At 40.6% G+C, this 23,268-nt stretch overlaps 2 protein-coding genes across 4 annotated transcripts; both read left to right on the top strand.

Annotated features, from left to right (window-relative positions):
- Positions 1-4,122: 4,122 nt before the first annotated feature.
- Positions 4,123-5,820, top strand: LOC146612949 (tripartite motif-containing protein 16-like). 2 transcript variants are annotated; one of them, XM_085377074.1, is made up of 2 exons: positions 4,123-4,660; positions 4,724-5,820. In XM_085377074.1, exons 1-2 carry the CDS (start codon positions 4,162-4,164, stop codon positions 5,818-5,820), a joined length of 1,596 nt encoding a protein of 531 aa, XP_085233200.1. In that variant the 5' UTR covers positions 4,123-4,161. The 2 variants fall into 2 exon arrangements, with proteins under 2 accessions (XP_085233200.1, XP_085233199.1); XM_085377073.1 differs by having other exon boundaries at positions 4,123-5,820.
- A 10,294-nt stretch (positions 5,821-16,114) lies between these two features.
- On the top strand, positions 16,115-17,824 carry LOC146612948 (tripartite motif-containing protein 16-like). Of its 2 annotated transcripts, XM_085377055.1 has the most exons (2): positions 16,115-16,939; positions 17,641-17,763. In XM_085377055.1, the coding sequence occupies exons 1-2, from the start codon at positions 16,148-16,150 to the stop codon at positions 17,695-17,697; spliced, it is 849 nt and encodes a 282-aa protein (XP_085233181.1). In that variant the 5' UTR covers positions 16,115-16,147; the 3' UTR covers positions 17,698-17,763. The 2 variants fall into 2 exon arrangements, with proteins under 2 accessions (XP_085233181.1, XP_085233180.1); XM_085377054.1 differs by having other exon boundaries at positions 16,115-17,824.
- Positions 17,825-23,268: the final 5,444 nt, after the last annotated feature.

The raw sequence follows: 23,268 nt of genomic DNA, 5'->3' as shown, positions 1-23,268 counted from the left end.
CAGTTAATGTGAATAAGAGCCAGGGCCCTGATAACATTAGTGCCGCCTAATTAAATCTTGTGCTAAAGAGCTCAGTCCTAAATTTCAGCTTATTTTCAATAAATTCTTTCAAATACAAAATGTGCCCTCGCTTTGGAAGGAAGCTGTCGTCGTTCATGTCCCTAAATCTAGTCGTCCAAACGTCCTGAATGACTTCAGGCCTGTTGCCTCACCTGAGTTGTCATGAAAGTCTTTGAAAACATCATCAGAAATGTGATTATGGAAGAGATTGAATATCAGCTGGATCCAATGCAATTTGCGCACAGGCCCAACAGAGGAGTGCAGGACGCGCTTTTGACTAAATCTGATTCTTAAACATGTAGAGAGTAAAGGGACTTTTGCAAGACTTCTTTTCATTGATTTTTCTTCAGCTTTTAATACAATACAGCCCCATATTTTAATGAAAAGACTTTTAGAAGAGTTTGAAATCAGGAAAAACCTGGTTTGCTGGATTTTAGATCTTTTAACTCATTCACTGCCATTGACGTCTATAGACGTCAATTGAAAGCATACGTTGACTCATGGCTGGCAGTGAATGAGTTAACTGACAGGTCACAAAGAGTGAGAATAAATGGGGTTCTGTCTGACCCAGTGTTCTCCTCCAGGGTCTCTTATCGCCCTTATTATTCATTCTCTTTACAAACACGTGTCAGAGCAGATATGAAAACAGGGCCATCATTAAATTTACAGATGACTTTGTTATTGTCAGCTTACTGAAAGAGGGTGAAACTCACCATAGTCCAATCATTGATTAGTTTGTTCAGTGGTGGGAGGAGTCTTATCTCCAATTGAACATATCTAAAACAAAAGATAGGGTTATTGATTTTAGGAAACAACTAAATGGGCACAGAGTCACTTTAATTAAAGGTCAGAAAATAGAGCAAGTGCAATCATATAAATATCTTGGGACCATAATCAATGAAAAACTGAACTTTTATTGCAAATCGGTCTGTAAAAAGGGTCACCAGTGCCTTTACTGCCTCAGGAAACTTGCTCATTTCCACATTGAGCGAAAGATTTGAACTTTGTTTTCTTGTTCTTTTATTGAGTCTGTTTTATCTTTTTGTTTGGTGCCATGGTTCAGTCAGACCTCTGTCACAGGGAAAAATTGACTGATTTAGTGAGTGAGATGGTCCAGTCGTCTGATAGATGAGTCACAGGCCTGTTTAGACTCCCTGTACTCTAAACAGGTACCACAGATGGCTTAATCAATCCTTAAAAATGGTTCCCATCCTCTACGGGGTGGATTTAGCTTCTTTCTTCAGGACGGAGGTTTCTAGTTCCAAGATGCAGGACAAAGCATTATAAAAACAGCTTTGTCCCTGCTGCTGTCACTGAACTCAATAAGAATTGTTTTTGATTTGATTCACTTTGTTTAATTAAAATATGTGTTTTGTCAGGTTTCATTAGGTGTGTGTGTTTGTGAAGGGAGGCCAAATGCTATCATTGTTCTGTAAAGCAAATTTACCTGTGGGTATAAATAAAGTAACCTTAACTTAAAGCTTATAGGAGGTTGTGAGGTCACTGCCTCCACCTGATTATGTAATTAATCAGCAGACTGGTACGTTTATATATAATATACTATAAGTTATATCATTATAATTATGTGTACATCATATTTCTTATGTACATTTTAGACCTGGGAGCAGAAATGCTGATGAACTGGTTTTTATTGAGGAACAGGCAGAGCGTCCTCTCTTCCTGGCTCCATGTCTATAATTATGTCACACACTGATTCGCTCTCACAAAATCACCAAAACACAGCACAAATCCCACCAATGGTTCAATTCCTTATAAATCTTTGAATCAGGTACTGAAGCAGTGACGTGCTGAATGAAGCTTCAGACGTCATTGATCACGTGACTCTGTTCAGTCAAACCAAGCCTCAGCACAGCGTTTCTGAAGCAGTGTGTTGATTTTTTGACACACGTGCCGGAGCTTCAGCTTCAAACGGGCCGTCACCATCAGAGTTGCTGGAACCATGTCCCACTACTGGCTACTCTGTTTTATTCTGTGTTAAGTTTTTGAATGTGAATTTTCTGTGTTAAGAATAACAAAGAAAATGTAATGAAGTGATTTTAAAGTTTAAACTTTGTGTTAAATCTTGTGAGTCAGAGAGAGAGAGAGAGATGAGGTGTGGGTGGACATCAGATGATCAAATGTCAACAACCTGATTGGCCCAAGTGTGAAGATGTGGCGTCCAGTGAGGGAAGGGGGGAGAAAGGGTGAGCAGGTATAAAAGTGAGGTGAAGAAGAGATTCGGAGTTCTTCCCTTTTGTCCTCTGTGAGATGAGCAGTTCAGAAGTTTGGATCTAAGAGGTTCACAGTTAAAATTCCAGCAGAGACGCTAAAAGGAGAACCACAGTCCAACCTGTGAATGTTTTTAACCCTTTGTGAAACAACAAAGGCATAAATATGATCATATCAATATTATCTACTGGGTCAGACTCATATCAGGGATTAGAACTCCTTTTATCAGAGAGATGAAATCTACTTCCTGTACAGGGTTTTTTGTGGGCCTAGCGATCGACAGAAACTAGAGTCAATAAAAAAACTAGACATTGGCTCAATGTGTGTGTGGCACAGGCAAACAAGGACTGAGCGCTGTGTAGTCCCACATAAAGTCAGACACCTGGTCACCCTAGGTGGACCATGGCATGGTCTATATGGAGGATACAGACACTGCTGAAAACATGACTCTGTCTGGTTTAGATGATCAAATGTCTTTACTTTAGGAGGCTGTGGCTCAGAGTACATTCACATAATGCCTTTGAATAAATGTAAAAAGCTTGTTTTGCTCCTGCTTTGATTTCTTTGTCCAGGTAGAAATTCTGCTTTTTGCCTCTAAAATCGGAAACAGTTTGAAACAAAGTTTGGCGCTCTAATCCTCTCTGTGTTTGTCCTTTGGTCAGATGGTGATATTGAATGAAATATTCCAGTATTCAGTAGCTCAGCAGCTTTGTAACATGTGGTTTTGCACACTGTTCAAACCTCAGATGTTTGTGTAAACAAGTGTGGAGGACACAAACTCACGGGGGGAGGAACGACATTTACTGTTGATGTGTCTGACATTTAGTCTCCATGAGTTCTCATAAGACTGAAGAACTCTGTGATCTCTAACATGCAGCTGTATGTTTTGAAATCATGTGTCTCATTCTCTGGACTTTACTAGACAACGAGTGAAGAACAGATAACGAATATCATCTTTAAAGTGATGAATAATAACTCTGCCTCTGTGTCTTCATAAAAAGATCGTACTTCTGAAAGGTCAGAGGGCAGCATCCACTCTGGGTTTACACAGTTTTGCAGCTTTAGCTCTTCTGAAGTTCAGCACCTGCTTTTTCAACCAATCAGAAGCCAGTATTGTAGAGAGTTCATATTTCTTTTCATGCAATTGAATAATTTTGAATGTTTAGGTGAATATTTATATTTAGAGTATTTTCTCGATCAGTGTCTTCAGTCCTGACCCTGAGTGCGTACGTTTAAAAATAAAGTGATATAACTTCTTTTACATTACTGTGAACTTCTTGTACAGTTTGACAGCTGATTGTTGTCGTGTTTGTCGTCATATGAAGATCGTTTCCTAAAGAGGACTGAACAGTCATTTAGCCTCTGGCTCCATCCATGAATCTGATGTTTGCTGTATAATCTGTGCTGTTAATAGTGTAATGGAACATATAATTTGCACATATAATTTCATATGTAATTATGATGATCTTTACCCATTAAGATTTCAAATGAAACGATAAACAAAGGCCAAGAAAACTGAGTTAAACTCCTGAGTCTACTATATATTTGCACCATGAAGAAATGAATTGTTAAAGGTTAACTGGGTCAGACTTGTTACTGCATGCTGTAACCAAACATACCACACCCTGCATCATGTGATTGGCTCTTGGTCACTCTGTAAGAATATTTCTTTAGTGCCTCCCTTCACAGATGTGTCTGTATCAGGATGGGTCTAAACAACATGGTGTAAATGCAGTTGCTGGTGAGCCTCATTTCCTGTAGGAGGTGAACAAGAGCAGAGATCTGTTTCCCTTCAGAGCACAGATGTTGTTTCTGTTCAGAGGAAGTGAAACTGTCTGACAGTCACTGAGAGACGGTGAAACGGCACAGCACATGAATCAAATGGATCAAACAAAATTCTGCTGTTCAGTCTGTTTGGATCTACTGAAGGATCCGGTGACTATTCCCTGTGGACACAGCTACTGCATGAACTGTATTAAAAGCTTCTGGGATGGAGAGGAAAAGAAGAAAATCTACAGCTGCCCTCAGTGCCGGAGGACTTTCACAGCGAGGCCTGTCCTGGAGAAAAACACCATGTTAGCAGATTTAGTGGAGGAGCTGAAGAAGACTGGACTCCAAGCTGCTCCTGCTGATCACTGCTATGCTGGACCTGAAGATGTGGCCTGTGATGTCTGCACTGGAAGAAAAATAAAAGCTTTACAGTCCTGTTTAGTCTGTTTGACATCTTACTGTGAGAAACACCTTCAGACTCATTATGATGTGGTTCCATTAAAGAAACACAAGCTGGTGGAGCCCTCCAAGAAGCTCCAGGAGAACATCTGCTCTTGTCATGATGAGGTGATGAAGATGTTCTGCCGTACTGATCAGCAGAGTATCTGTTATCTCTGCTCTGTGGATGAACATAAAGGCCACGACACAGTCTCAGCTGCAGCAGAAAGGACTGAGAGGCAGAGAGAGCTGGAGGTGAGTCGACAAAACATCCAGCAGAGAATCCAGGACAGAGAGAAAGATGTGAAGCTGCTTCAACAGGAGGTGGAGGCCATCAATCAGTCTGCTGATCAAACAGTGGAGCACAGTGAGAAGATCTTCACTGAGCTAATCCATCTCATCCAGAAAAGAAGCTCTGATGTGAAGCAGCAGATCAGATCCCAGCAGGAAACTGAAGTGAGTCGAGTCAAAGAGCTTCAGGAGAAGCTGGAGCAGGAGATCACTGAGCTGAAGAGGAAAGATGCTGAGCTGAAGCAGCTCTCACACACAGAGGATCACATCCAGTTTCTACACAACTACCCCTCACTGTCAGCACTCAGTGAGTCTACAGACTCATCCAGCATCAATATCCGTCCTCTGAGCTACTTTGAGGATGTGACAGCAGCTGTGTCAGAGGTCAGAGATAAACTACAGGACATTCTGAGAGAGGAATGGACAAACATCTCACTGACAGTCACTGAAGTGGATGTTTTACTGTCACAACCAGAGCCAAAGACCAGAGCTGGATTCTTAAAATATTCATGTGAAATCACACTGGATCCAAACACAGCATACAAATGGCTGTTATTATCAGAGGGGAACAGAAAAGTAACAGCAGTGGAACAACAACATTCTTATTCTGATCATCCAGACAGATTCACTGGATCATGGCAGGTCCTGAGTAGAGAGAGTCTGACTGGACGTTGTTACTGGGAGGTGGAGTGGAGAGGGAGAGTTTATGTTGCAGTCGCATACAAGAATATCAGCAGAAAAGGATATGGGAGTGAATGTTGGCTTGGACATAATGACAAATCTTGGTCATTAGATTGTGACAACAACAGTTATACATTTTGGTACAACAACATCCAAACTCCTGTCTCAGGTCCTCGTTCCTCCAGAGTAGGAGTGTACCTGGATCACAGAGCAGGTATTTTGTCCTTCTACAGCGTCTCTGAAACCATGACTCTCCTCCACAGAGTCCAGACCACATTCACTCAGCCGCTCTATGCTGGACTGATGGTTTGGCAAAATGGAGCCACAGCTGAGTTGATTAAAGTGAAATAGACTAAAGTCTTTCATATTGTGGGTTTAAATCTGTATTTTAGTTTCATTTTATTTTCTCTCCATCATTTCTGCACAGAGATCAGCTGTCAGTCAAACTTCTTGGCTCTTGAAGAAGGTGGTCGCACTTTTCTCCTCCTCCTCCTCTCCCTTAGCTTCCCTGCTTAGCCTCTTGTGTCCTTGGGTAGTCTCGTGTTTTTTGTATTACTTTTCCCTGGAACATTTTTTCACAGTCTGTTCTCTAAAACCTAAAAGAGGAATTATGGATTTGATCCCGAAATGCTATTGACACCCTTTTCTCAACGAGAAGTCTGGGCTTGGGTGAGCCTGAGTGTCCTGGAGGTACGTTTCCTGCCAGCTACACAATGGACGGGTGGTAGAAGTGGAGGATCGTGTGCCTGGCGGGACTGTCGGTCGAAGACGCTGAAGATATCTACCTATTCGGAACCATGATAACAGGGTTCTTGCTGATCGGAGCTGGCTTATCGAAGAATTAAGAAAGCGGAGCCGGCTGTTCAAACCCCCCCAAGGCTGCCCGCTGGGACTGAAACGATGGGACGAGGTGTGAGTTTCTCAAAATGGGCTCATTGAGTGGAGCACGGATAAGATCTTGGAGAAGCTTGCGGCTGTCGTGAACACTCAAAATAAGACCTCTGAGCGCAAATTGGATCACATCTTGAAGAAGCTCACTGCGGTGGTGAGTTCTCGGAATTGGCTCTTTGAGCACAAGAATGACAAGACCACGGAGCGCAAGTTTGATAACATCATGGAGAAGCTTGCGGCTCTCCAACGGAGATTGAGAGACTAGTGTCGAAGTGTCAAAGAACAGCTTTTAAATTCTCATGAGTTGTTTGCACAAAAGAAAAAAACACCATCATAATGCGGCTATCCCTTTGGCGCCAGCTGTGGGCTCAAGGCATGAGCCGAACAACAACACTCTGATAACGACTGTGTTAAGACTGTTCTTCCCACTCTATGCAAGGCCACCTGGGTTGGCTGAAAGACTGTTTACTTAGCCTGGCAGGGCGAAGGACACTGTCTCAGCTGAACTCTGGACACGCACACACATACACTTACACTGATACGCACTCACTCATCCCCCCTCCCTTTCCAAACGTCTTTGATGCTTGTTCCCTCCTGGAGAACACGGCAGGTCTGGGCCCGCGCTGGAATTATAGCGCAGGGCAGGATGGCTGCTGTGTTTGCTTCTGATTACTCCTCACCCCCTACCCAACCCTGTTGCTTGTCACGTGCTCCATAATGTTGTACTGTGGGCATTTATGTGCTTTCTGTGCAGAGGAGTTTTTTTGATTCCTGCTCTCATGCTGCTATAGGAGCCCAGCATGAGTAGTGTTAGGTATTTTAGTACCACGGTAAGCATTTACAGAAGATTGTTTTATACAGGAAAACTGTTACTCAATAAGGCCTATATACTAGTTGTTTTTCTCTTTCTCTGTGACCCAAGAATTAAGGTGTAAGACTCACAAGCTGGTACCTCAAGGTCGAAAACACCACAGAGATGAGACCACTTCCTTACTCCCATCCTCCCTTTTTCTTTATCTCCTGGAAAAGGCTCGTTAAAGGCTAGGTGGTTTGTTTCAGAATTCACTGATGAAAGAACTCTGTATTCTATGTCTAGGAGTGTATTTTGCTGGGATGATCATAAATTGTAGCTGAGCTGATAAACTACACACAGGATACTTCTTTGCTCACAAGGCAGGAAGACGTTTCCTTATTTGGTCTGTACCGGTTTGAACTGGGAAAGCTGACACACGAACCTTTTTTTCCTCTATATAAGCTGTTATGTACTAAATAAACCTTTGAGTCGATTTGGGAAGACAACCTGAAGCAGTCTGTGTTTCCTTGTTCTCCCAAGCTGCTCCCGACGTCGTAACTAACCCAGCTGAATGGCATACCTGAGTGTTACTTTAAATAATTAGGAATCTTAGAAGGAAAGGACAGAACTCTGCTTATCGCTCACGCCACGGAGGAAACCCGGGAAGGCAATTTCCTTCAAGTAGAGGTCTGTTTTTCCTCTTGGACTTTCTCATTGTAGTGTACATTTCAGTGCGTTTCTGTAATGCTACCGATCTCCGACCTGTCTCCCCATGTGATGTCTTTGTTGTGTGTGTAGGGTCGGGGGGGAGGGGGGGTTGATTGATTGATTGATTAAACATTATGGGTGGTACCTCCACATCTTCTAGTTGTTCTCTTGATGTTTCTGAGTTTTTAAAGGAGATCTTTCCTGTGACTGTTTATGGAGGCTATCACTGCTCATCATCATTTTCATTTACTAAAATATTTCTCCACATGAAAATGTAAACTTCTCTATCCTCTAAATGTTTCTGGAATATTTGTATTGAAAAATGTCGACATTTCTCTTTATGAGTATGGCAGACCATGTGTGTGTTTGTGTTTGTTTTTGTCAAAATCATCAAACAAATGAGGAAAAACTGTGATTTTAATGAATGAATTCATATATTGTGTTGATGTTTTATTGTGTGAATAAACTGGAAGGTTTGACTATAAATCAAACTTTGAACAAAGTCTTTTCTTCTGTCTTCATTCCAGGATCTCACTCAAATCTGATGCAGAAAATATGAAACTAATCTGAGAGAATAACTGAAGCAGTTTTCCTCCCGAAGCATCACAAAGTTTAGAGTTCATGTTTAGAGCAGAAGATTCAGCAGTCGCTCTGTGACCTTTCAACTTTCTTCACTAAAACAGCTTCATTACAGAGAAACAAGTCACATTTTCTTGATGTTCTTAAGTCCTTTCAAATGTTTTTAATGGTCCTTGAATGCAGCATCAGTGTCGCAGGTTTAAAAGGTCACTTTCTGTTGTGTTCAAAGATTTCCTTCAGATATGGTCTTTAATCAGTAAAGCCAGTGATACAGCAGTGTCATTAGCTGTGTTATTGGCACCAGGCTGTGTTTATGTATGTGTTTAATTCTGTCTGAGGATGTCTTCAGCATGAAATGATCATTTGCTCAGCTGCTGTGTCTCATCTCTTATCAGACATTGGTTGGAACAGAGTTTTGTTGCTGACCATCTGACAAGAGGGTGAAGAAAAGCTTCAGGCTTCATTTGGACACTACGTTGGACAGAAGTCTCCACAAAAATGACTCAGAAACACAAATATTATTAATGAAAGTCCAAATGTCAAAAAGGGGTCATACATGATCCTGAGAAATGTCCTTGAACATTTGAACATGAGTCAGAGGGTTGTCAGGTTTCTACACTGCATCGTGGCATCAAGCCTGAGATGTCTGTGGAAACAAGTATGGAGGACACAAATGCACAGACGCAGTCGAGCTGTTTACTGCTGATGAGGAAGGAAAATAGTCTGTTGGATATTAAAGCAGCATTTATTAGAGTAAGAACAGATACTTGTGTCCTTCATTTGATCCCCGTCAATTTACAGAAGACTTAAGGACCCTTTGACTTCTAACATACAGCTGCATGTTTACAATTATTTATTTATTTCCAGCAAAGCGAGACTTTACTGATTAAAGACATATAATCAGACATATTACTGTTACTCTCTGAAAAAGACTCACATAAAGCAGATTTATCACAAACAAACATCAAGACACATCCTTCATGGCTTAAAGTTGCAGTGGGACTCTTTCGCCATCTGGTGGTTGTAACAGTTATGACAACTGTTCCTGCATATATGTCCCTCCTCAGTGTGAAGAAGACTGGACTCCAAGCTGCTCCTGCTGATCACTGCGTGTTCCTCCTGTGTCTAAAATCTATTTCCATTATGAATCAGGAAACTGTTTGCACCAATCATAAAGCCAATAAAATACGTCACACACTAAGAAATAACAAAAAGGAATTGTGCATTTCAAGGAGATTTTTCCCTCATTTTGTGAAATCATAAGAATACAAACTAATGCAAGACTGTCATGTTTTCATAAGTTTGTAGAGACACTGTTCTGTTGTATTCTAGGACATCAGTCACTTTTTAAATGCATGCTACTCCTCTTCATCATCAGCATCATCATCAGCACCCATGACCTCCTTTTAGTCTTTGTTTTGTTATTTTTCAGAGTTCAGGAGACGTTCTTATGGGATTTCCACAGTGTACAAGTACTGTTTAGAGCCTTTACCTAAAAGAAAAGAGTAAAGTACAAAGTAGATTTACTCACTGCAGGAAAATAATGCCTCAATCTGATATATTGTCTTATATGACAAACTGAAAGTGATGCATCAAAGTGTAAGCAGCATTTTCCTGTTACAGCTGGTCTAGATGCAACTGATCTGATCTCCTTTATGTACAGGTAGATATCCAGTGGGTTTGCTAAGGGTCACAGATGAGGGGCTGTGTGAGACGTTTAATGGGAAAGGAAATAAAACCATTGTTCCAGACCTGCAGCTAAGATACTCGAGTATCTTCAAATATGAAGCTGAGTATTACTTCCATACTTTCCTCCACTGCTGATGACCTTGTTACCTGCTGCTCCCTGTTAATGATCAGCCTCAGTTCTGATAGTAAACTGTTGGCTCTCTGGGGGGAAGAAAGAAGTTTGTATTTGTTTAAGATACAATGAAATCATATTTTGACATATTGGAAGATGACATGGAGCTGAAAAAATACTACAGGTATAAATGGAAACTACAGTTTATTTCTGTTATTTCCTGTGATAGTGTTTGTACACTCGCTCATGATAACTGTTCATTCAGCTGCTGTTTTTGTCTGCTGGACATCTTTAGCTTTCAGTAAGGATGCATTCATAGATCAGCACATCTTTTTGAACCACATTTCTTATGAGACTCAGAGTTTACATTTTGGAAATGTGGTGAGACCTGGGGTAGAAAGAGACTGAAGCTTCAACCTCGGCAGTTTTGTGTGTGTCTGAAGCAGAAAGATAAGAACTGTGTGGCCAACTCATCACACACATAATCCTGAATCAGAAAAACAGCATCAAGTGTTGTAATTGTTAAACACAGAAGTGTGATTTATATGTGGTTTTACTGATGGTTAACACAGTCGCACAAACACCTGAAACTGATCAAGATATAAAACAACATATTAAACATAAATATGTGCCAGTTACCAGAACTTATATGTGGTTTCACTGAGGTTTAATTCTGCTCAGTTTATCAATACTCACTCATACAAAAGTTTGTTATGTCTTATTGATTAGTTGGCTTTAGGTTTTCCAGTTTTCCAGCTGCTGCTGTTTAATGTTTGCCTGGGAAAAGAAATTTCAGTTAGTGTGGGGAGTTTGGTTAAGCTGGTGGAAAACAATACTGTTACACTGACCTTTTGGATAAGATTGTCTTACCTGTGGTTTCTCTGATGTGCACGACAAAACAGTCTCCAGGCAGCTTGAGTGCCCATTTAAAGGTTCCTGGTGGTACCAAGTGATTGAAGAGAGGATTGAAAAGCCATATTAGTTTATTGTAGATTGTAGTCAGTTGGCCAAGCTTGTAATGAAAAACGGTTCATTACTCGAAGCTTTCATCACAGTCCTCTTTGGTGACATCTGGTGGACAAATATATGAAGAGCAGCTTGAGTCTGCAGCTTATAATGAACTGCTTCATTATGATTGCCCACTCTGCAGAGCTGACAGCTTGTGTTTGATGTCATGTGACAGTTCTGTGTGATATCGGGCTGATATGTTGCTTTGAACGTGAATTTTTGGGGGGTGAAAAAATTATGTTATCATCAATCAATCATGTGGTCAGAAGAATCTGTGCTTACCTTGCAGGAATGTTTTAAATTTACAGATTGGGAAGTTTTTATTCAGTCTTGATGCTTTGGTGGATGTTAGCTCATATGCAGTTTTTGTAAAGACATGATTATACCCCTTAAGCATGCTAAAGTGTACCCTAACAATAAGCCATGGGTCACCAAATGCATCAAATCCTGTTTAAGGAAAAAGAGACAGGCTTTAAAAGAGGGGGCTGTTACTGACTTTCAGGCAGTCACCAAAGACTTGAAAATCGAGCTCTTGAAAGCAAAACAGATCTACAAAAACCTTCTTGAAAGAAAATTTGCTGCAAAACGTTTTGGGTCTGCCTGGACTTGTATGAAAACCATATCAGGGTTTCAAAATCCCCAGAGCAGCAGTCAGATCATTGTAGACGGTTTTAAGTCAGACAGAGATTTGAATATGCTTGATGCTCGTTTTAGTTCTTCTGAACTGAAACAGAAACTGAAAGATACTCAACACTTCATCACTGAACTCAGCGATGTCCAAAAGGCCTTTCATACAGTTAATGTGAACAAGAGCCAGGGCCCTGATAACATTAGTGCCGCCTAATTAAATCTTGTGCTAAAGAGCTCAGTCCTAAATTTCAGGTTATTTTCAATAAATCCTTTCAAATACAAAATGTGCCCTCGCTTTGGAAGGAAGCTGTCGTCGTTCATGTCCCTAAATCTAGTCGTCCAAACGTCCTGAATGACTTCAGGCCTGTTGCCTCACCTGAGTTGTCATGAAAGTCTTTGAAAAAATCATCAGAAATGTGATTATGGAAGAGATTGAATATCAGCTGGATCCAATGCAGTTTGCGTGCAGGCCCAACAGAGGAGTGCAGGACGCGCTTTTGACTAAATCTGATTCTTAAACATGTAGAGAGTAAAGGGACTTTTGCAAGACTTCTTTTCATTGATTTTTCTTCAGCTTTTAATACAATACAGCCCCATATTTTAATGAAAAGACTTTTAGAAGAGTTTGAAATCAGGAAAAACCTGGTTTGCTGGATTTTAGATCTTTTAACTGACAGGTCACAAAGAGTGAGAATAAATGGGGTTCTGTCTGACCCAGTGTCCTCCTCCACAGCTTCTCCTCCAGGGTCTCTTATCGCCCTTATTATTCATTCTCTTTACAAACACGTGTCAGAGCAGATATGAAAACAGGGCCATCATTAAATTTACAGATGACTTTGTTATTGTCAGCTTACTGAAAGAGGGTGAAACTCACCATAGTCCAATCATTGATTAGTTTGTTCAGTGGTGGGAGGAGTCTTATCTCCAATTGAACATATCTAAAACAAAAGATATGGTTATTGATTTTAGGAAACAACTAAATGGGCACAGAGTCACTTTAATTAAAGGTCAGAAAATAGAGCAAGTGCAATCATATAAATATCTTGGGACCATAATCAATGAAAAACTGAACTTTTATTGCAAATCGGTCTGTAAAAAGGGTCACCAGTGCCTTTACTGCCTCAGGAAACTTGCTCATTTCCACATTGAGCGAAAGATTTGAACTTTGTTTTCTTGTTCTTTTATTGAGTCTGTTTTATCTTTTTGTTTGGTGCCATGGTTCAGTCAGACCTCTGTCACAGAGAAAAATTGACTGAATTAGTGAGTGAGATGGTCCAGTCGTCTGATAGATGAGTCACAGGCCTGTTTAGACTCCCTGTACTCTAAACAGGTACCACAGATGGCTTAATCAATCCTTAAAAATGGTTCCCATCCTCTACGGGGTGGATTTAGCTTCTTTCTTCAGGACGGAGGTTTCTAGTTCCAAGATGCAGGACAAAGCATTATAAAAACAGCTTTGTCCCTGCTGCTGTCACTGAACTCAAGAAGAATTGTTTTTGATTTGATTCACTTTGTTTAATTACTAAATATGTGTTTTGTCAGGTTTCATTAGGTGTGTGTGTTTGTGAAGGGAGGCCAAATGCTATCATTGTTCTGTAAAGCAAATTTACCTGTGGGTATAAATAAAGTAACCTTAACTTAAAGCTTATAGGAGGTTGTGAGGTCACTGCCTCCACCTGATTATGTAATTAACCAGCAGACTGGTACGTTTATATATAATATACTATAAGTTATATCATTATAATTATGTGTACATCATATTTCTTATGTACATTTTAGACCTGGGAGCAGAAATGCTGATGAACTGGTTTTTATTGAGGAACAGGCAGAGCGTCCTCTCTTCCTGGCTCCATGTCTATAATTATGTCACACACTGATTCGCTCTCACAAAATCACCAAAACACGGCACAAATCCCACCAATGGTTCAATTCCTTATAAATCTTTGAATCAGGTACTGAAGCAGTGACGTGCTGAATGAAGCTTCAGACGTCATTGATCACGTGACTCTGTTCAGTCAAACCAAGCCTCAGCACAGCGTTTCTGAAGCAGTGTGTTGATTTTTTGACACACGTGCCGGAGCTTCAGCTTCAAACGGGCCGTCACCATCAGAGTTGCTGGAACCATGTCCCACTACTGGCTACTCTGTTTTATTCTGTGTTAAGTTTTTGAATGTGAATTTTCTGTGTTAAGAATAAGAAAGAAAATGTAATGAAGTGATTTTAAAGTTTAAACTTTGTGTTAAATCTTGTAAATCAGAGAGAGAGAGAGAGATGAGGTGTGGGTGGACATCAGATGATCAAATGTCAACAACCTGATTGGCCCAAGTATGAAGATGTGACGTCCACTGAGGGAAGGGGGGAGAAAGGGTGAGCAGGTATAAAAGTGAGGTGAAGAAGAGATTCGGGGTTCTTCCCTTTTGTCCTCTGTGAGATGAGCAGTTCAGAAGTTTGGATCTAAGAGGTTCACAGTTAAAATTCCAGCAGAGATGCTAAAAGGAGAACCACAGTCCAACCTGTGAATGTTTTTAACCCTTTGTGAAACAACAAAGGCATAAATATGATCATATCAATATTATCTACTGGCTCAGACTCATAGGATCAGGGATTAGAACTCCTTTTATCAGAGAGATGAAATCTACTTCCTGTACAGGGTTTTTTTGTGGGCCTACCGATCGACAGAAACTAGAGTCAATAAAAAAACTAGACATTGGCTCAATGTGTGTGTGGCACAGGCAAACAAGGACTGAGCGCTGTGTAGTCCCACATAAAGTCAGACACCTGCTCACCCTAGGTGGACCATGGCATGGTCTATATGGAGGATACAGACACTGCTGAAAACATGACTCTGTCTGGTTTAGATGATCAAATGTCTTTACTTTAGGAGGCTGTGGCTCAGAGTACATTCACATAATGCCTTTGAATAAATGTAAAAAGCTTGTTTTGCTCCTGCTTTGATTTCTTTGTCCAGGTAGAAATTCTGCTTTTTGCCTCTAAAATCTGAAACAGTTTGAAACAAAGTTTGGCGCTCTAATCCTCTCTGTGTTTGTCCTTTGGTCAGATGGTGATATTGAATGAAATATTCCAGTATTCAGTAGCTCAGCAGCTTTGTAACATGTGGTTTTGCACACTGTTCAAACCTCAGATGTTTGTGTAAACAAGTGTGGAGGACACAAACTGACGGGGGGAGGAACGACATTTACTGTTGATGTGTCTGACATTTAGTCTCCATGAGTTCTCATAAGACTGAAGAACTCTGTGATCTCTAACATGCAGCTGTATGTTTTGAAATCATGTGTCTCATTCTCTGGACTTTACTAGACAACGAGTGAAGAACATGTAACGAATATCATCTTTAAAGTGATGAATAATAACTCTGCCTCTGTGTCTTCATAAAAAGATCGTACTTCTGAAAGGTCAGAGGGCAGCATCCACTCTGGGTTTACACAGTTTTGCAGCTTTAGCTCTTCTGAAGTTCAGCACCTGCTTTTTCAACCAATCAGAAGCCAGTATTGTAGAGAGTTCATATTTCTTTTCATGCAATTGAATAATTTTGAATGTTTAGGTGAATATTTATATTTAGAGTATTTTCTCGATCAGTGTCTTCAGTCCTGACCCTGAGTGCGTACGTTTAAAAATAAAGTGATATAACTTCTTTTACATTACTGTGAACTTCTTGTACAGTTTGACAGCTGATTGTTGTCGTGTTTGTCGTCATATGAAGATCGTTTCCTAAAGAGGACTGAACAGTCATTTAGCCTCTGGCTCCATCCATGAATCTGATGTTTGCTGTATAATCTGTGCTGTTAATAGTGTAATGGAACATATAATTTGTACATATAATTTCATATGTAATTATGATGATCTTTACCCATTAAGATTTCAAATGAAACGATAAACAAAGGCCAAGAAAACTGAGTTAAACTCCTGAGTCTACTATATATTTGCACCATGAAGAAATGAATTGTTAAACTTTAACTGGGTCAGACTTGTTACTGCATGCTGTAACCAAACATACCACACCCTGCATCATGTGATTGGCTCTTGGTCACTCTGTAAGAATATTTCTTTAGTGCCTCCCTTCACAGATGTGTCTGTATCAGGATGGGTCTAAACAACATGGTGTAAATGCAGTTGCTGGTGAGCCTCATTTCCTGTAGGAGGTGAACAAGAGCAGAGATCTGTTTCCCTTCAGAGCACAGAGGTTGTTTCTGTTCAGAGGAAGTGAAACTGTCTGACAGTCACTGAGAGACGGTGAAACGGCACAGCACATGAATCAAATGGATCAAACAAAATTCTGCTGTTCAGTCTGTTTGGATCTACTGAAGGATCCGGTGACTATTCCCTGTGGACACAGCTACTGCATGAACTGTATTAAAAGCTTCTGGGATGAAGAAGAAAAGAAGAAAATCTACAGCTGCCCTCAGTGCCGGAGGACTTTCACAGCGAGGCCTGTCCTGGAGAAAAACACCATGTTAGCAGATTTAGTGGAGGAGCTGAAGAAGACTGGACTCAAAGCTGCTCCTGCTGATCACTGCTATGCTGGACCTGAAGATGTGGCCTGTGATGTCTGCACTGGAAGAAAAATGAAAGCCTTCAAGTCCTGTCTGATGTGTTTGGTCTCTTACTGTGAGAAACATGTTAAGCTTCATTATGAATGTCCTGCATTTGACAAACACAAGCTGGTGGAGCCCTCCAAGAAGCTCCAGGAGAACATCTGCTCTCGTCATGATGAGGTGATGAAGATGTTCTGCCGTACTGATCAGCAGAGTATCTGTTATCTCTGCTCTGTGGATGAACATAAAGGCCACGACACAGTCTCAGCTGCAGCAGAAAGGACTGAGAGGCAGAGAGAGCTGGAGGTGAGTCGACAAAACATCCAGCAGAGAATCCAGGACAGAGAGAAAGATGTGAAGCTGCTTCAACAGGAGGTGGAGGCCATCAATCAGTCTGCTGATCAAACAGTGGAGCACAGTGAGAAGATCTTCACTGAGCTGATCCATCTCATCCAGAAAAGAAGCTCTGATGTGAAGCAGCAGATCAGATCCCAGCAGGAAACTGAAGTGAGTCGAGTCAAAGAGCTTCAGGAGAAGCTGGAGCAGGAGATCACTGAGCTGAAGAGGAAAGATGCTGAGCTGAAGCAGCTCTCACACACAGAGGATCACATCCAGTTTCTACACAACTACCCCTCACTGTCAGCACTCAGTGAGTCTACAGACTCATCCAGCATCAATATCCGTCCTCTGAGCTACTTTGAGGATGTGACAGCAGCTGTGTCAGAGGTCAGAGATAAACTACAGGACATTCTGAGAGAGGAATGGACAAACATCTCACTGACAGTCACTGAAGTGGATGTTTTACTGTCAGATCCACAAGCAGAGCCAAAGACCAGAGCTGGATTCTTAAAATATTCATGTGAAATCACACTGGATCCAAACACAGCAAACACATGGCTGTTATTATCAGAGGGGAACAGAAAAGCAACATTTATGAATCATCAACAGTTTTATTCTGATCATCCAGACAGATTCACTTGGCAGCAGGTCCTGAGTAGAGAGAGTCTGACTGGACGTTGTTACTGGGAGGTGGAGTGGAGAGGGGGAGGAGTTTGTGTAGCAGTCGCATACAAGAATGTCAGCAGAGCAGGGAGTGAATGTTTATTTGGATGTAATGACAAATCTTGGTCATTAGATTGTAACAACAACAGTTATACATTTTGGTACAACAACATCCAAACTCGTGTCTCAGGTCCTCGTTCCTCCAGAGTAGGAGTGTACCTGGATCACAGAGCAGGTATTTTGTCCTTCTACAGCGTCTCTGAAACCATGACTCTCCTCCACAGAGTCCAGACCACATTCACTCAGCCGCTCTATGCTGGACTCTGGTTTGACTACGATTATGATGATGATTATTGTGGAACCACTGCTGAGTTGATTAAGCTCAAATAGACTGAAGTCTTTCATATTGTGGGTTTAAATCTGTGTTTTAGTTTCATTTTATTTTCTCTCCATCATTTCTGCACAGAGATCAGCTGTCAGTCAAACATTATGGGTGGTACCTCCACATCTTCTAGTTGTTCTCTTGATGTTTCTCAGTTTTTAAAGGAGATCTTTCCTGTGACTGTTTATGGAGGCTATCACTGCTCATCATCATTTTGATTTACTAAAATATTTCTCCACATGAAAATGTAAACTTCTCTATCCTCTAAATGTTTCTGGAATATTTGTCTTGAAAAATGTCGACATTTCTCTTTATGAGTATGGCAGACCATGTGTGTGTGTTTGTTTGTTTTTGTCAAAATCATCAAACAAATGACGGAAAACTGTGATTCTAATGAATGAATTCATATATTGTGTTGATGTTTTATTGTGTGAATAAACTGGAAGGTTTGACTATAAATCAAACTTTGAACAAAGTCTTTTCTTCTGTCTTCATTCCAGGATCTCACTCAAATCTGATGCAGAAAATATGAAACTAATCTGAGAGAATAACTGAAGCAGTTTTCCTCCTGAAGCATCACAAAGTTCAGAGTTCATGTTTAGAGCAGAAGATTCAGCAGTCGCTCTGTGACCTTTCAACTTTCTTCACTAAAACAGCTTCATTACAGAGAAACAAGTCACATTTTCTTCATGTTCTTAAGTCCTTTCAAATGTTTTTAATGGTCCTTGAATGCAGCATCAGTGTCGCAGGTTTAAAAGGTCACTTTTTGTTGTGTTCAAAGATTTCCTTCAGATATGGTCTTTAATCAGTAAAGCCAGTGATACAGCAGTGTCATTAGCTGTGTTATTGGCACCAGACTGTGTTTATGTATGTGTTTAATTCTGTCTGAGGATGTCTTCAGCATGAAATGATCATTTGCTCAGCTGCTGTGTCTCATCTCTTATCAGACATTGGTTGGAATGTCATTGGTCATAGCAGATGGCCCCGCCCCTCCCTAAGCCTGGTTCTGCCGGAGGTTTCTTCGTATTAAAAGGGAGTTTTTCCTTCCAACTGTTCCCTAAGTGCTTGCTCATAGGAGGTCATATGATTGTTGGGTTTTTCGCTGTATGTATTATTGTAGGGTTTACCTTACAATATAAAGCATCTTGAGGCGACTTTTGTTGTGATTTGACGCTATACAAATAAAGTTTAATTGAATGGACACAGTCAAACTGCACGATGCAAATAGAATGACTAAAATCATCTTTCTTGTGGTTTATTGACTTCAGACCAGCAGACAAAGCCGACAGATTCTAAAGTTGGGGAGAAATCTAGATTGTGTACTAAAAAGTTTTTCTTGTTATCAATAGACATTTGGAATGACAGTGTTATGACGTGGACCGAAAACGCAGACAAAGGAGAAAATCAAAGAAAAAAAAATGTAAAAAAGGTGAACCGTTTCTTTTGGGCTGAAGTCAAAAATGGAAAACAATTAGGGCAAAACATCCTGGGACAAACTAAACTACAAACTAAACTGGGAGCAGCTAAATTACTATGATGACTGAAACATGAAACTGAACCGGAACATGAAGAAAAAAAAACATGAGCATGAACCTGAGAAGTAGAAATAAAACGCTGTGACCAGACGTGACTTGACATGGAGAAAACACACAACCTGAAAAAGAACAGGGGAAGGCAGAGGACATGAATACACAGAAGGGTAATGAGGAAAGTGGAAACACAGCTGACACAAATGTACCTGAACGCCACAGGGAAAGTACAACTAAACACACTGATTATGGAACAGAATCCACAATAAAACAGGAAACATTGAGACATGAACTGGGACACGCAAGCTTGACACGAGACAGAGGGAGCGAGACACAAAGGGAACCTACAGACGAGGAGATAACACATGGAAAAAAACAGAAAGAGACTCAAACAAGGAGACGAAGGAGAAACATAAACTAGGTTAAATCTCAACTAAACCCTAACTAATACTAAACACCAGAACCTAACATATTTACAATGTAACATAAAGCAAACTCAACTCAGTTGTTGTTTGTTCTAAAGTAAAGTTCACAGTCTTAAGTGTTGATATTCAACACAAAGAAAAGCTCACGTGTTTGAATTTACTTACAATTAGTTTTTATAAATTCTGACCGTAAACAATTTTTACAGGTTTGATATTCTTGGACACTCAATATCAGGTGATGCGATTTAATAAAAATTTTAAAATTTGTAATTTTATATGTCCCAATGAGTCATTTGCACTAAACAGTGACAGTATAACAGATTTGTCATTTAGATCCCAAATTTCTGAGAGAAATAACTGAATTTAAAATATGGCAGACCTCAAATCAGACTTAATTGATAGAGACATATGCAAATGTGGTGGCACAAAGGTGGAAAACAGGTAAAGGCAACTAGATGGTGTTGACAGCGCCACCTGGGGAGGAAGTTACACCCCAGGAGAGGTTACAATAGCCAGTGCAAACGTAACAGTTACAAAAGGCACACGGGCTCGTTATTAATCCTTTCATGGATGATGGGGGCGATCGTGGCTCAAGAGTTGGGAGTTCGCCTTGTAATCGGAAGGTTGCCGGTTCGAGCAAACCTTCCGATTCTGTTCGGTCGTTGTGTCCTTGGGCAAGACACTTCACCCGTTGTCTACTGGTGGTGGTCAGAGGGCCTGGTGGCGCCAGTGTCCGGCAGCCTCGCCTCTGTCAGTGCGCCCCAGGGTGGCTGTGGCTACAATGTAGCTGCCATCACCAGTGTGTGAATGGGTGTGTGAATGTGTGTGTGAATGGGTGAATGACTGAATGTAGTGTAAAGTGCTTTGGGGTCCTTAGGAACTAGTAAAGCGCTATACAAATACAGGCCATTTACCATGGATGAATTATGACAACCTCACTCAGGATTGTTTTCTTAAGTATTTTTATTCATCTTTAGTCATGAAAAAAAGATTTTTGAACTTGAGTTTTTTAAACGTAGTTTTCAAAGAGTTTTTTACATGTCCACTTAGGTGGACAACATATGTTTCAACTTGTGAATTTGACACTGTGTGTTGTGGTTATGTGCAAGTATATCATCAACACTGACACAAATACAAGAAAACAGCCTTTGAATAGCTGTCCACTGTAGTGACCACTATGTGTGAAAGGTCAGAGGTGAGGAAGGTCAGTTTCATAAAACAAAGTTTAGACAAAATAACTGCAAATGTAGAGCTGCAGAAAAGAAACTCCTTAGATAGCAGGGCTGTCAACACAGAACCGTGAATGAAAACACTTTATTAGCAAACATTCATTAAATGAACAGGCTTCACTGCAGTGATGGTGGAGACCGGCCACTTGAGGAGGCAACCTACAGCAAGTGAGAGCAGCTAAACAGATTCAGCACAAAGATGTAAACACAAAGCGTGGATCGTTCACCCGATGGCACGTACACAGACACATTGTCGGGGCTGAATGCTGACATCTCACATTTTCTGAAGCTGCAGGTTTTGTCACTCTCTGACCAAAATTCACTGAACGAGCAGCAAAGAAGATCAAAACTGCTTCACATTTGATGAACATCATCATAAAATCCCTCCTACCTTTGCTGTTTTGGTTCCACCAGGGTAAAATCACACCTCCTGCACAGCTCTCTCTCTCTCAGTGTACTTCAAGAACAGTTTCCCATCTCAAATCTGTTCTCTGCATTATTCACTTGCTTATTATGCACCAGTCTACCGTTGTGTACAGCGCTGTCAGGTGCTGTTTTTATGAAATAACCTCTGACAAAAAAGCCTCATTTCGGTTGTTCAATACTGAAGAAATCTAAACTTTTTAAAATGATGCCAAATTGCAAAACACTTAGCTGTGTCTCTAGTAAAGCCTCTGTACCTTTGCTCTGCTTCACTTCAGCAGCATCACGTAATCTTCATATGCTGAGTCAAAATTGGATCGAAATGGTGATTGAATCGAATCGGGACCTTGTGAATTGGAATCAAAATGATTGTAGAAATCAAAATCGATACCCAGCCCAAGATATAACCCCACATACAGCTGAGCCACAAAGTGAACCAACTCATCTAATTACAACAACAGAGGACCAAATGCACCTAACCAGCCTGCACCAACCTGACATTTCTTCCCCCTAAGTTAAATGAATAGATGGAAGTTAAATGACTGCAGACATAAAAGCGACTAGTTCCCACACAACAGTTCCCTGACACTGTGTTAATTTGTTTAGTTTTTATCAACAGTTGTAACAGACTAAGCTACCTGAGACATTGCATTGAATTATTGTTTATATCTTAATTATTTCACCTGACTGATTTCACCTCAGATATCTTGTTTTTTCCTTTTGGTAGATCAAAGCAGCTCGTGCTGTTTCTTCTTTCTTTTTCATGCCAAAAAGAAGAAGATTGCTTCAAAGAAGTGGAGTTCATGGTCTCAGTGGATTGTTGTTTGGAGATGTGTAATATTAGTGCATGCTACAGTTTGTTATTCAAAATTGTTCACTTGTTATCTGTTTTGCTGACAAAGCATTCAAACTGAGCAGAATACAGAAAGAGCAGAGATTACAAAACAAATCAGGAAATGACTTCAAACTTACTGAGAGCAAGGCCTCTGTTACAAATCTGTCTCATACAAAAACATGCTGTACAGGTACAATATGGTAAGTGTTCACGGGAATTCAACAGCTGGCTCTACCTGAACCACTTAAATATTTTATAAAGTCACTGAGTCAAGAGTTTCTAACGTTTGTTTTCTTACGGTAATTGCAGTTAAAGTGTGGCTGGTAAAGATGAAAACACATACAGAATGTAAACTGTCTGAGTTTGTGAGATTTGTTAATAACAACTGACACAAAAACAAAGATAAACAACACAAACAGGTTCTTAATATTCATTAATAATTAGAAAACATCTGAACATCCTGGTCGTGGATTTTTACAGTCTTAGTTGTGCTCACTGTCATCTTCATAATTATCATGATCAACATATGACAGGGGGAGGTCCTGAGGTGGGCGGGGCTGTCTCTGGTGACGTCACCATGAATGGCAGGAACAGCGTTTGCCACATGTTGCTGAAACATCACAGTACACTGGTGTAGTTTCATTTCCAGCTGTTTAACATTTGACACGTCAACACTGAGGCGAACAAGAAGAAACAGTGTTGGGTCTAAAATAACTGGCACGAAGTAACCAGTAACCAGTAGTTAGAAAGTGGCTGGCATGTGTTTATAGTGACTGCGTTATGATAACTACAGTTAGGTAACTATAGTTACCAAAAGCAGAAGCACACAGACCAACAGGGATCAGATGATGAATGTTACAGGAACTCGCTCATCTGTGGTGATCACTGAGTGCTGCTGCGTTCTTTTATTGGAGTTGGCTGGTTGGACAGTCGAATAGTGAAAATGACTTAAAGAGGTCTAGAATATTACTACTATTAAACATTAGAGCTCAAGTTTGGATCGTTTAGATC

This window comes from Diplotaxodon limnothrissa, linkage group LG18 (assembly GCF_057381915.1).
Source record: "Diplotaxodon limnothrissa isolate DT_005_m linkage group LG18, D_limnothrissa_male_GT1.1, whole genome shotgun sequence".
Taxonomy (NCBI): Eukaryota; Metazoa; Chordata; class Actinopteri; order Cichliformes; family Cichlidae; genus Diplotaxodon; species Diplotaxodon limnothrissa.
The sequence above is the reverse complement of the archived record's forward strand: the minus strand, read 5'-3'. Positions and strand labels throughout refer to the sequence as shown.